This window comes from Lissotriton helveticus, chromosome 1_1, assembly GCF_964261635.1.
Source record: "Lissotriton helveticus chromosome 1_1, aLisHel1.1, whole genome shotgun sequence".
NCBI lineage: Eukaryota > Metazoa > Chordata > Amphibia > Caudata > Salamandridae > Lissotriton > Lissotriton helveticus.
This window is the reverse complement of record NC_136057.1, coordinates 700,817,126-700,830,693: the sequence shown is the minus strand read 5'-3', so window position 1 is coordinate 700,830,693 and position 13,568 is coordinate 700,817,126. Positions and strand designations below refer to the sequence as shown.

General features: G+C 43.0%; 1 protein-coding gene across 1 annotated transcript in view; it reads right to left on the bottom strand.

Annotated features, from left to right (window-relative positions):
* Window positions 1-13,568, bottom strand: part of PPFIA2 (PPFI scaffold protein A2) — a 2,034,471-nt gene that overhangs the window by 707,336 nt on the left and 1,313,567 nt on the right. The window contains exon 8 of the mRNA XM_078674230.1: window positions 1,776-1,997. Coding sequence (XP_078530356.1) covers window positions 1,776-1,997 — 222 coding nt within the window. The remainder of the gene's footprint in view (window positions 1-1,775; window positions 1,998-13,568) is intronic.

The following is a 13,568-nucleotide window of genomic DNA, read 5'->3' as shown; positions in this document are numbered from 1 at the left end:
GTATAAATATATATAAATATACAATTTGATATGGATAACAATTTGCACTTCCCTGGTTTACGTTATCATATTGTAAAATTTGTACTGTAATGTACTTTGAGAATCACAATTTCTGTGTATCTGCCAGGATGAATCTGTGACTTTCCTGCGTAAGTTTCAACAGAAAACAGCTGCCTTTTGGTAAATTCATCTCATTTTATTTCTTTTTCAAAAATTCGGATCTCCTCCCTGATTTTTTTTACTCTATAATCCGAATTACGGATCAATATATAAACAGTTGTACCTTATTTGATTGCTACAACCACAAACCGAGACAGCTAATTTGATCGTGTATACCACTAACAGAAGAACGTTAATCAACTGATTTTCTCTTTTGCCCCCTCACCCCTACAAATACAATGTTTGGAAGTTGATTTTGTTATCAAAGAAGCTCCTAGGTCCTACCAAAACCTAATCAATGTTTTCTGCACAATCATTCTCTCCTGACCTTCAGACAATATCTCCAGTTCCTGGCAGTTCTCTGTTTAAGACACCAACCATACAGATGTCCTGACCAACCATACCAACTCATAAAATATTACCAAGAAGCACAGTCTCAATGTAGACACTTCATTTTACAGACTGCATATCCCTATTAGCCAGATAGAGCTGCCAACAGAATACTATCCAAAAATGAATAAACCCCTTGTCCAGCATCATTGCATACCCAAAAAAGGCTATTCAAAACTGTCTGTGAAGCTAAATTATACAAGTCATCCATCAACCAAGAGTAAATCTGTTTTTTAACAAACTGTTTTTTTTTAATAATATATTTTACGTATGCCATTTTCACCTAAAATGTGGGAATAACTCATCAAAAATAACTATTAAAAATGTATTTAAAACGTATAATGAACAATAGCAAATCCTAATCATTGTTGGATTAAACGAGATTCTTATTTCAGCAGCAGTCCTTGTCTGACAATGGGATTCAGGGTAAATTTCAAACAGTGCTAAACTTCAAATAATGCTTCATATAGCTCACCTTCACGACTGTCTTGAAACACTGAAACAATCTTATTAATATTATAAATTTTTTGTTACACATTTTATACAAGGTCTAATTTTCTGGATCATTCCAGTTTATAAAATCAACAGGTACAGACAAATCCCATGGTACCCAGACAAATCCAAGAACACTTGCTTCTCATAAATATCTTGCAAAACTTTCTCAGAGCTTTTCTAGAGGTGGTTATGTTAGGTACATCTTGACAAAGTTATCAGTGCTACTTCTATAAGTAGCACCACGTTTTGACCAGTCACTAAAAATGTGTTCTGAAACTTCGATCATCATTAATGTGCTTAAATACTAATATTTGGAAAGTTGTAACCGCTATAATAATTGCCCCTGTAAGCCTGTTAGCCGGGTTCCGCCGAGTGAAGAGTGTCTGAAATTGGCTTAAGCAATAACACATTGGAACAAGAGTACGACGCACAAAAATTAACGATTTAATTAGTTTTTCTTCAGTATATTTACTGTAAGCTCATCTAGAAGTTATGAAGCAAATTCTCTGGATCCCAAACGCATAAAGGAGTGGGATCAAGGATTCTGCGTGGATTATTTGTTTTTGTGATATTCTGTTTATTATTTTAACAGAATAGATCAAAAACCAATAATGTGTTAAACATCCGTGTAAAAGATTTATTTCACGAGGTTAGTCATAACTGGTTCTGAACAAACGCTTCCATGTGTCACAGTGAAAGGAAAGAATTAGTTAGACAAAATAATACTTTACCTCTCTAATATCTCGCTGATATTTAGTGCTCAATTCTTCGGTTTTTACAAGGTCCTTCCTGGCTGTCTCAGCTTCTTGTTCAACTTCTACCACCCGTGAAGACAATGCAGCCAAACGCTCCTTCATTTGCGACACTTCGTAGTTCTGCTTTTCAAGTAATTCCTGCAGTTCCACCACTTGGCTGGTTTCATCATTAGAATCGATAGATCCATTTGATAATCGCTGCATACAGAAAAAATAAGAACAGAAATTTACTTTTCTTATTCTATTTAAAAAATACATTTGTTGTTGTTTAGCTATCTCAAGATTTTATCAGAAAAATATCCATGTAGACAAATGCAAATACATTTGAAGTATCGTAAATAAATTAAACATATTTGGACGTTTTAATAGGAAATGCAGTTAATTATATATTATTGACAAAAGCATATTTGCAACCTAGCCAACAATCTCACCTTTACAACAAAAAGTAATTTTCAAGCCTGTCATCCTCACAGGCAGGAAAATTCAGTTTGCATAGTTAAGCTATATATGTAAATCGATTATTAATTTTTTTCATTCTTGTCCTTCCTTCAATTTCCTTATTTATTCCTGCATTCAATCATTCATGAGAACTTCACCTTTTGCAGTTGTCCTAGTCTTTTTATTAAAACACTGGACCAATTACCTTTTCAATTAACCACAAATTGAAACATCAGAGCTTTGCATATGTTAAATAGGAGCAAATCTAAGCTATTAGATGGAACGATATATGAGTAAATTTCTTTATAAGACAAAGATAAACCTAAAGACATAGGTACAATAAAAGAACGACTTTTAAAATTCAAAGTAATCTCACATTACCAAAAAACGCATAAGAGTATGTTGATATCTGAAAGTCCAATATTCTTCCGTATCAACATTCATGTTTATTGTTTCTTCAAATGATTAATGGAATTTGGAATATGATGTAAACTTTTTCATAACAAACTATTAAACTAATTCAACATCTGTACGAAACATCTGAGGAAATCAGTCACACAATCAACGATTCCCCTTAGGGGGATATCTGGCTTGATGAGATTATTCCTGAAATTGCTACTTGGGTGCTGTCCACTCAAATAACTAATTTGCACTCTTTCAACACCCATACTGACAGCAAACGCTCACTCATTCCTTAACGTGAGTTGAGATTTAACATTTGCCACCACGGTGATTCTTAAAATAATGAAAAGTGTTATTAGCTGTGCTTAAAGCCTGACAATTGCTTTTGCACCATTCAGACTGTGATCAGCAATGGTAAACCCCAAACTCTATAGCTTACACACTCCCAGGTGAGTTACTGAGATAGAATGATTAAAAAGAAACCTGTGAAATCATAGATCTAGATATGAAGAAATATGTGACTAGTTTGAAATCAAATATATATCCATCACCAACATACTATACTGAGTATAGCATTGCCAATGCAGCCTTATGGCAGTTTAAAGCACCATTTCGACCTGGCATAATAAACCATTTGTCAGGTATAAACCTTCTTTTTTAATGCATTTAAAGCCACTCCAAGGGTAAGCTCTAAACAGGGTGCATTGTAATTATAAAATTGAACATGTACTTTAATTTCGCACATGTAATGGTATTGAAAGACTCTTCAATTCGTTTTTCAAGGCCTATCTCTACCACATTAGGTTACGTTATTACATTTAATAAGTGTCAACTTTTGATTGAGAACAGGCTGAAATCTCAAGTTTGGTATCAAAAGAATTGTAATTTAAATTATTTTTAAAATTCAAGGTGAACTTTAAGTCGCTATTTTGAAAATGTACTTTTAGAAAGTTTACTTCAGGAAAATAATGGCACTCCTAAGTATCATTTTGAAAACACATATTCAATTACTCAATGTGCACAATAGCCACATGCAATTAATGCTAACAACATAGAATCGCGTCTATGACCACCACTTTTATTTCTGGAATATTTCTGGAAACATTTATCAAAAACATTTAATATGTAATCATGATGCCATTAAAAATTACATTCACTGAATCAAGTGGGAGATAGCGTGTATAGTGTCCCCTACGAACCAGAATCACAAGAAAACAAAAACGAACTTTTTTGCAATAGCACAGTTACATGTGCGTTTCTCATAACTAACAAACCCACAAGATCAAAGTGAATAATCTAAGGGCCACAATGTTTGCTTGTTTGTCATGGCTGTCTACAACATTTTGAACGAGAATAAAATGATCATGTCCCATCAGAACAAAATGATAGTGGAAACTTCAGAACAAATAAATAAAATAAATTGAACAAGTTTGTGAAGAGAAGAACGGGCCAGGTGATCAAGCGTAACTAAGATGAAAAAAGGGTAATGATCACTACATTACATCCACATGAATGCCGGCGACAACACATTGTTGTACACCCAAATGGAATGGCCAAGAAAAAAGTACTTACTCGGGGTAAGGGGTAATATCAACCTAAGAAAGAATCAACGATTGCAAATTAAACATAATTAACCATGGGCACCACCGTATCCAAAAAATGGCAATAGTAAAGGCAGAGCACTAACCACCGAGTTACGAGCCAGTGTAAAACAAACTGGTGCTTCATATGATCTAAACCGCATGGAGCAGTTTCTAGCACGAAGAACGCAGAGGGAGAAGTCTTCCCTACAACTGAGAGAGAGCACAGACTGTCACTGTCTAAAAGTCAGGCTGGATGGGCCCACAGCAAGAGGGTGTACAATGCCCTGAAAGCAAGCTTGAGGAGCGTGATATGTTCCTGCCAATGATACTGAAGCATTCAATAGATGGATGCCCTTAAGGTGAGAGGGAAATCAACAATATAGGCCAATTGCAGTGGGCGAAAACCACGGCAGGGGGAGACTTGAGGAAACAAAGGTACCAGGACTTAAAATTACATTAATACAGAAAGGGTCTTTGGGTAGTTCATAATGCCACCGCGTTAATGATAACGTGGAATGATGCACAGCAATATACATAATAGCAGACCAATTAAAAATAGAGAGTAAGCAATTAAAAAAAGAGAAAGGAGAATAAAAAAAAGAAGAGAGAGGGGCCAATTGTAATTTACACAAAAAACTATTAGGCATATTGTCCTTTAACAGTCTTGTGCAACAACGCTTTCTGAAATCCAGTTGCAATGACTCACTAATCATGATGCTCATATGCTTATTTCGAAAGCAGAGATAAAAGTCCACAGCATTTTTCATTAGTGTTCAATCCCTTGTTAATGTAAATCACATAGTATAATCCATTTACATTCCAGTTTTTGTAGGATCACAGAAATATCATCCCCTCTTTCTGGTGTCTGTGCTACATCAAGTATTTGCACCTGATGTCATTCAGTAGAGTGTCCAGCCTTGAGAAACTGTGATACAAAGGGTGCAGAGGTCACTCCATATCGAATCCTGCTCCAGTGCTTTTTTTTTTTTTGCAGAGTTTTATATAGCGCAAACTAGACCTGAACTGAATCAGGTATCAGAGCGCTTTACATAGCACCAGTTACGTTACATGAGGACACGCATTAATTTTTAGGCACGGGGAGATTAAGTGATTTGCCCAGAATCACAGGAGGTTTTTGGCGTCGTTACCGAGACTCGAACCCAGATCCCCAGGTCCGAGGTTGTGCGCCCTAGCCGTTAGGCCAACTCCTCTAAATAAATAAAACGAATTTCGTTACATTTGATGATGCAGAGCGCGCGACAAAATTCGTTTTATTTATTTAAATGTTTACTTACCTGTAAAACTCTGTAATCCATACATTACTACCCCCCACCCTGCCCCTCCCCCTGCCCACGTCACCGCCCTACAGAAACACCTACTGCCGACCGCTACTGGTACAGAGCCCTTCCATGAGCAGGGTTTGTGCCGGCAGCCCGGCCCAGCACCTCAGGTGTTCTCCATTTTCCCTGCCACTCATTTTAATTCTGCATTTTAAATGTTGCCTTTTGTGTTTACTGTACTTCTTGTGATTCCCCCGTATTACTTGTGACTTCCCGCTGTGTTTGTTGGTCACTTTGTTCCTGCGGCTGCTGCCCCTGCGGCCCGCCATCCGACACATCCCCGCATCCCACCTCTCTACCTCTGGTCCAGCCACCTCCCCTACTTAATGGCAACCGATGCGAGGTCGCGCAGCGGGCCCGCTGCTGGTGCGCCGAAGCAACGCCGAAACCACGCCGAAGCAATGCTTAAGGCAAGCACGTCTGCGCCCGTCCGCGTCCTGACTGTGGCAGCGGCAGGAACCCTGGTTCTCCTAAGCCCCACCACTACGATTCCACCACCCTCCACGCACTCAATCCCGGGAGACACACCGCCTGCGGAAGATCCTCGCTGAACACCACCCACGGACAGTTCTCATGCAGACCCTGCCGCAGATCCTTCAACATCAACATAACCCCCGCACCCGCTGAAAGCCTGCCTGATGCACGCACCTCCAAAACCCTGATATGCATCCTCCTCAACGTGCTCTCCCTGCACCAACACACTGTAGAGATCTGGGACCTGATAGACACCCTCTCGCCCGACGTCGCCTTCTTCACGGAAACCTGGACCAATGCCTCATCTGGCCCTGACATCACCACTGCCATCCCCTTCGGCTAGAATATCCAAAGAAAGGACCGCCCCCAACCCCCAGGAGAAGGACTCGCCATCGCACACAAGACCCCCCTCCGACTCTCCACTTCCAGCACAAGTGACCCCCACTCAAACACAGAACACTTCCTGATCAAGACCAGCCCCAGGACCACGCTACACAGCACCCTCATCTACAGACCACCGGGACATCGCACCCAGTCCGCATCTACCATTGCCGCGCACGCCGCACCCCACGCCATCACCTCCTGGGACTACATTTTACTCAGGGACCTGAACTTCCACCTCGACAACTGCAGCGACCCCGACTCCACCACCCTCCTCGACAACCTCGCCAACCTCGGAATGAAGCAGCTTGTCAATACGTCACTCACAGAGCTGGACACACCCTCGACCCAATCTTTGTAGGAGGGACAAACGTCCGCTTCAGCCACACCACCCAGCCCCTCTAGATGGACCATCACTGCATCCACTTCCCCTTCAACACCACCACCGCTCCCAAGTCCGCCCGAACCCACCACAAAGGAACTGGAGCAAGGTCACAGAAGAACACCTCAATCCCACCCTCCTCCAAGACCCCCACCAGCACCATGACCGAGACCAACTCCACAGCCATTGATTTTCACTGCTTATTCTCCCGCTGCGCCGACCAGCTCACACCCCTCCACCACCCGCACCTTGGAAGGTCACCTGGTTCACCACGGAACTGCAAGAAGCCAGACGCTCCTGCAGATGCCCGACGAAAAAAGAAAACCACAGAAGCACAAGACAACCACAGGAGCGCCCTGAAGGAATACCACCAGCGCATAAGAGACACCAAACGGACCTTCATAAGAGAAAAACTCCAAACCAATGCGACTAACGCCAAGGAACTGTTCAACCTCATACAATAATTCACTAAACCCCCCAGCAAAGCCACGGTCGTCAAACCTTCCCAGGAACTCTGCGACAAGCTCAGCTCCTACTTCCACCTGAAGACTAAGGTCCTCTACGACAACTTAATCGAACATACGCCAGATGCCACCCCATCAATGCCGCCGATAAGCCAACCATCATGACCTGGAATCACGCCACCATTGAACACATTACCGCGACCATGAGGAAAACCCACTCAGGAGCCCCAACGGACCCCTGCCCACCTCACATATTCGACAGGGCCGCTGCTGCCATTGCACCCGAACTAGGACGGACCATCAGTGCCTTCTTCATGTGCTGCATCTTCCCAGATGACTGGAAACGGGCGGAGGTTATACCCCTCCTCATGAAACCAATGGCCGACCCAAGAGACCTGAAAAACTACCGTCACATCTCTCTTCTCCCCTTCACAGCCATAGTCACTGAGAGACTCATAAATGCCCAGCTGACCGCCTTCATCGAAGAGAACTCCATCCTAGACTCCTCCCAGTCCAGATTCCATAGCAACCACAGCACCGTGACCACCCTCCACGCCGCCACTGACGACATCAGCATGCTACTCGACTAGGGACACACTGCGGCCCTCATCGTTCTAGACCTCTCTGCAGCAGGGCCGGACTGGGAACCGAAATCAGCCCTGGCACAGTGCTCGGCCCGCCCCCCGGGGGTTTGGGGGGTGCGACCGCGCTCTTTGCTAGGGTCGGTTTTCGGCCGATTTTGTTACAGTGCCGTTTTTGCAGCTATGCTGCAAAAAATGACCCTGTAACAAAACCGGCCCCCACCCTCGCGGCCGACCGGGGGATTGCCCGGTGCCTGCAAAGGCCAGTCCGGGCCTGCTCTGCAGCCTTTGACACTGTTTCACATCACATGCTCGAAACCAGACTTCATGAGGTGGGGATAAAAGGAGCCACCCTCGACTGGATCCAATCCTTTCTCTCCGGCAGAAGCCAGAGGATCAGACTCCCTCCCTACCTCTATGATCCTACCTACATCAACTACAGAGTACCCCAAGGATCATTGCTCAGCCCAACTCTCTTCAACCTCTACATGGCCCCCCTGGCCGCCATCCTCAGACAGCATGGGCTCAGCATTGTATCATTTTCTGACAACACCCAGCTCCTCTCACTCATGAAGAATCCCGAAGACACCCGAAGACACCAGACTCTGCTTCCAGGAAGGAATGAAAAACATTGCAGCCTGGATGAAAGACAGCTGTTTGTAGCTCAACTCAGAGAAGACCGAGGTCCTCATCTTTGGACCATGCACCGCCGCCTGGGACAACACCTGGTGGCCCTCCGCCCATGGGAATCCACCCACCCCTACAGACCACGCACAAAACCTCGGCATCATCCTCGACTCCTCCCTCTCCATGAACTGCCAGATTAACGCCGTCACTTCCACCTGTTTCAACTGCCTGTGCATCCTCTGTAAGACCTTCAAATGGATCCCCCGACTGCAGAAGGACTGTCACCCACGCACTCATAACCAGCAGACTGGACTACGGCAATGCCCTATACACCAGAACCAACAGATCCCTTCTACACAAACTCCAGACCATCCAGAACGCCACAGCCAGACTCGTCCTCGGGACACTGCGTCAGAAACATATGACCCAACACCTAAGAGCATCCACTGTCTCCCCCTCGAGAAGAGGGTCACCTTCAAACTCCTCACCTACACCTACAAATCCCTCAACAACATTGGACCCAAATACCTCAATGAGAGAGTATCCTTCCACTTACCCAAAAGAAACCTCTGGCCTGCCTACCTCGCCCGGGCAGAAGTCCACTGCATCTGCAGAAACAGAATAGGTGGCAAAGCCTTCTCCTACATCTCAGCCAGGACCTGGAAGGAGCTCCTGGTGATCATCAGACGCTTCCCGACCCTCCACATGTTCAGGAACGGACCTCAAAACCTGGCTCTTTGCCTGATCCGGAGCTGCCCCCCCCCCCCCACCTCCCCAGTGCCTTGAGACCCTCACGGGTGAGTAGCGCGCTTTACAAACCCTTGATTGATTGATTGACACTTCGTGCTACAGTATTGACAGCATGCGGTGACCACCAAAGCAAAGCTCCAGCAATGACCGTACACAACGCCCAAAAGATCTTCATGCTACTACGATGACTGTTGATGACATCTGGCCTGCTCTTCGTTCTACAGCAACGGCCACCTGCAACCCTCCCTGTGGCCTTCTCCACTTTCAATTGGACTCTTTGCACTGGACCTTGAAAAGGTATCTTTTTCAGTGAGACTGACCTTGTCCCTGTAGTCAGCCTGCATCCATCGCGGTCAGGCTGAACTTTTGACTTTCCCCGGTCTAGCATGACCGATATCCAAAAGTGCCACCTTATGCTTTTGGGTGCTACACTTAACCCCAAATCTGCACATCACCTGTTCTACTGATTTGATTTTTGTTGTTTGGTGTAAACTAATGTATTAAATTATATACAATTTTTTAAAATTTGTGTGGGATTTCCCTTATGTTTTGTTTTTACCTTATTACTGTTTGAAGTGCTGCATAAATACTTTACACATTGCCTGTAAGGAAGCCTGACTAATTTTGTGCCAAGCTACCAGAGGGTTAAACACAGGTTAATTTAGTGACATATTGTGGTTCACCCAGACAAGGATTACAACTGTTTCTTGCGAAGGGCTCACAACCTTATCAACCACAACCCAACTTCCCACAGGACCCTTTTCACAAAGGTAAATTTGAACATGTAGATTTACTCATTTGTAAATAATTTTGGCACCCATATCTAAGGGTCTGATTACGATTACGGCGGTCTGACAGCCCTATTAAGAGTTTGGCGGTCACACTGCTTAAGGAAAGCTGCAACCTGGAGATCCTCGGCAGTGGAGCAGCGGTCTGAGGCCTGCAATACGCCTGGTGGTGCCATTGTGGCACCACCAAGCATATTATAAGTATCCTCACTGCCACTGTTTCATGGCGCTGAGCCAAGCATGAAAAGTGTGGCAGTCCCGAAACAAAGGGTGCCATACAGGGCCCCCTGTTGCCTCAGGGTCAGGGGATGGTGGAGGCGGCCGCATGGTGTGCCCCTTGTATGCATACACACCCAATTCCTGCACCGCATGGGCTTAATAGACCATGCAGTGCAGGAACTTGCTTTGGTGTTCCTATAGTGGTGCCTTAGCACCACCAGCTGGATCAGGAGGAAACTCCTAATCTGGCAGGCATTCAGTGAACAAGTTTGGCGGTATGAGAGCAGGGACCTGGCATGGCAGCCAACTCCCATACCGCCACACTCGTAATCAGGCCCTAAGTCTTCACTTTTTTACTATTCACCATTTCCAAGAATGAATTTACACCAATGCGCAGATTTGCATGTCTTCAACCCCTGAATTCAGGGGTGGAAGACATAATTTACAAGTGTAAAGCTACTACCAGAAACTTTTCACACACACTCTTCACCCATCCACTGGAGATATCCCTATTGTAACGTATAGCAGAAAATATTATAATGTATGAATAATTTTTTTTAAATTTCAAAGTATTTTATTAAATTTGCATTTCTGTTACAGTGTTAGCCAATCGTGTTTTTACAATCTCGTTTTGAGGTACTTTGACATATGTCTTTAGCTAACCCCACATGACGTAGTTTGCGGAGAACAAGAAAAAAGGGTGAAAGAAAAGAAAGGAAGGAGAGAAAGGGGTGAGGGAAGAGCAATAAGACAGGCTCTGTAGGTATAAGTCTTTTAACATGTGGCTAGCTTGCTTGTGGAAAGATAGGGAAACCTGTTGGACCACCTACTGACCCGAGGGGCCATAGCAGTTGCGCTTAGTTGCCTTTACCTTACCGCACATAAAGGGGGGAACAGGGGGTCTATCTCCGGGTTGAGTTGTTTTCATGGGAGTTCGTAAAAATCTAGGTAAGTATCAAGTGATTTCCACATTCCTCTGTGTGCTGGTCTCCAGGGTGAGTTTTGTAGTGCAATGTTGTCCGCTCCTCTTAGGTGTGTGATCCATTTGAACCAACCTTTGTATGAGGTCTTGCTTGTGTCTTTCCAATTGGCTAGAACCATTTTTACTGCCGCAGTCAGTAGGAGTCCTAATAGGTCTTTATCATGATCTGATCTTAGGTCTGCGGTCATGAACGCGGTGGCGAGGGAGGAAAAATGATTTGTTACCTTACAGCCCAGTACCTTATTCATAAAACCAAAGATTGTCTCACAGAATGTTTTGAGTGTTGGGCATTGGTTGATCAGGTGTGCTAGGTCCCCCTTTTCCTTTTTACAGTTCCAGCATAGTGCATCTTCCCTGAGCCCCAATGAGAATAAGCATGCAGGGGTCCAAAAAGCCTTATGGAATAGCCAAAATTGTGTTTGTCATAGCACTGGGGAGATTTTCTTGCGTGAGACCAAGGCCCATAGTGGGGCCAGTTCTTGTTTGTTAAGTGTGTCTTTGGTTTGTTTTTCCCAGTAGGTAAATGTCTTGTCCTAGAGTTCGGAAGATTTTGGGCGTAGTAGTTTGTATAGGTGTGAAACCTGGTGTCCTAGCTTATTAATGCTTGCTATGTACCGGGAGATTGACGGTTGTGCTGTGGATAGTTTGCCTTTGGTCAAGGCCGTCCTAATTTTCAAGAAATTATAGAATTCAATGTCTACTAGGTTGTGCCTAGCCTTGAGGTCTATGAAAGTGGCGGGATATGCACCATCTTCTCATAAAATAAAATGTTACAGCATATCAAATCAAACTGTATATGTATTCTATAAATAACTAAAATACATTTAAAAAATAAATAAATATATATATATATCCATCAAGTGCAGGATACCCATTCAAAGAAGGTCACTGAAGGAAAGTAGTTCACTTGATTTAATTGCAGCATGCTCGCATCTGATCAAACAGGAAAACACATCCAAGGAGTAAATGCGTTTCGGGAATATCAAAGTCCCTTCTTCTGTGGTATGTTGCTCAGACAAAAGAAAGTGCTGGTGCTTCCGCACAGTTCGATATAAAACACCTGCCACAGTGGGTGTGGCCGAAAACACGCCCACTGGATATTGTAGTGTTTAGTAAATTACCCCAGTGGGCGCACTATCTACTGTCAAGATTAAAACACAATTATGATCCCATGTGGGTAGATGTGGAGCCTGGCAGTCACTTGCCTCGCTTTATTGGCGCCACTCTGAAAGGGCAAGCATCACCCTGCAATGACGCCTAACCTCCTTCCATCAATTGTCACTGTGACACCAGGTCGGTGCCTGCTTGGACATGTCTGTCTGTGCAAGCAGTATGTGTGTCTCTGCTCATATTATTTCACTGTCTCTACAGGCCAAAAACAGGCCACCTATATGTAAGCAAGACATAACATTAATTAGTAAATCGTTTTTGACACAAAGCAAAGCACATGTAATGTAAATCAGCCTTTTGTTGTATACTAGTGTTTATATTGTTTACTTATTGTAATTGCTATGTAATATGTTTGTAGTGGTCTATAATATGTTATTTTTTCTTTACCACAGATTATAATCATCTATACAAAGAAAAAACAATATGCCATCCAAACAAAGACGTGCAAAACAATATAAAAAAAAATTAAGGTCTAAGGAAAAAAAAATACAAGACTCAACCAAAACAAAATCTTCAGAGAAAAAAAATGCTCCTGGTAAGCAAACTATAAATTTTCTCAGGAACTTATTGAAAGGTCAAAAAATAAAACGTGTGATTTCAAAGAAGAATGAGACACCTGTAATTAGAAAGAAGAAAGTGTGTCCCTCCAAAAATGTTAGACATGTAGAAGGAGATGATATTGTCTATAGCAATAGAAGGAGAAATCAATTTATTGAAATTCGTAGACGAATGTTTTATAACAGAGTTATATCCAATTTATTAAAAAATGTAAAGAGGTATCAAAAAAAGACCGCTTTTTACAAGAAAAAAAACCATAGTTAAGATTGTGGATGAAGCATTTAAAGTGAAAAATAAATTGTTTAGTTTAGTAATGAATAGAATTCGTACACTCGATAAGGTAATCAATGTGTTCAAATCAAAATGTAAGTGGAGGAGAGTAATTAATCGGACTAATTTTTGTGATGTTTTTTCTGGAGAATGGAAGCATAGTTCAAGTTGTGAGCCATTTTTTAATGAAGAAAGTTACTTTCAGGATAATGATTTGGTGCATGCAGTTGACACCAGTGGTCGAGCATATGAGGTGAAGGACGGTTGTCCGGTTGAAAAAGAAGAGATTGTGCCTAGAAATACAGAAGAGGTGTTAGCTGATGAAGTTTTAGGGAGATGTCCTAAGGCTCCAGTGTATAC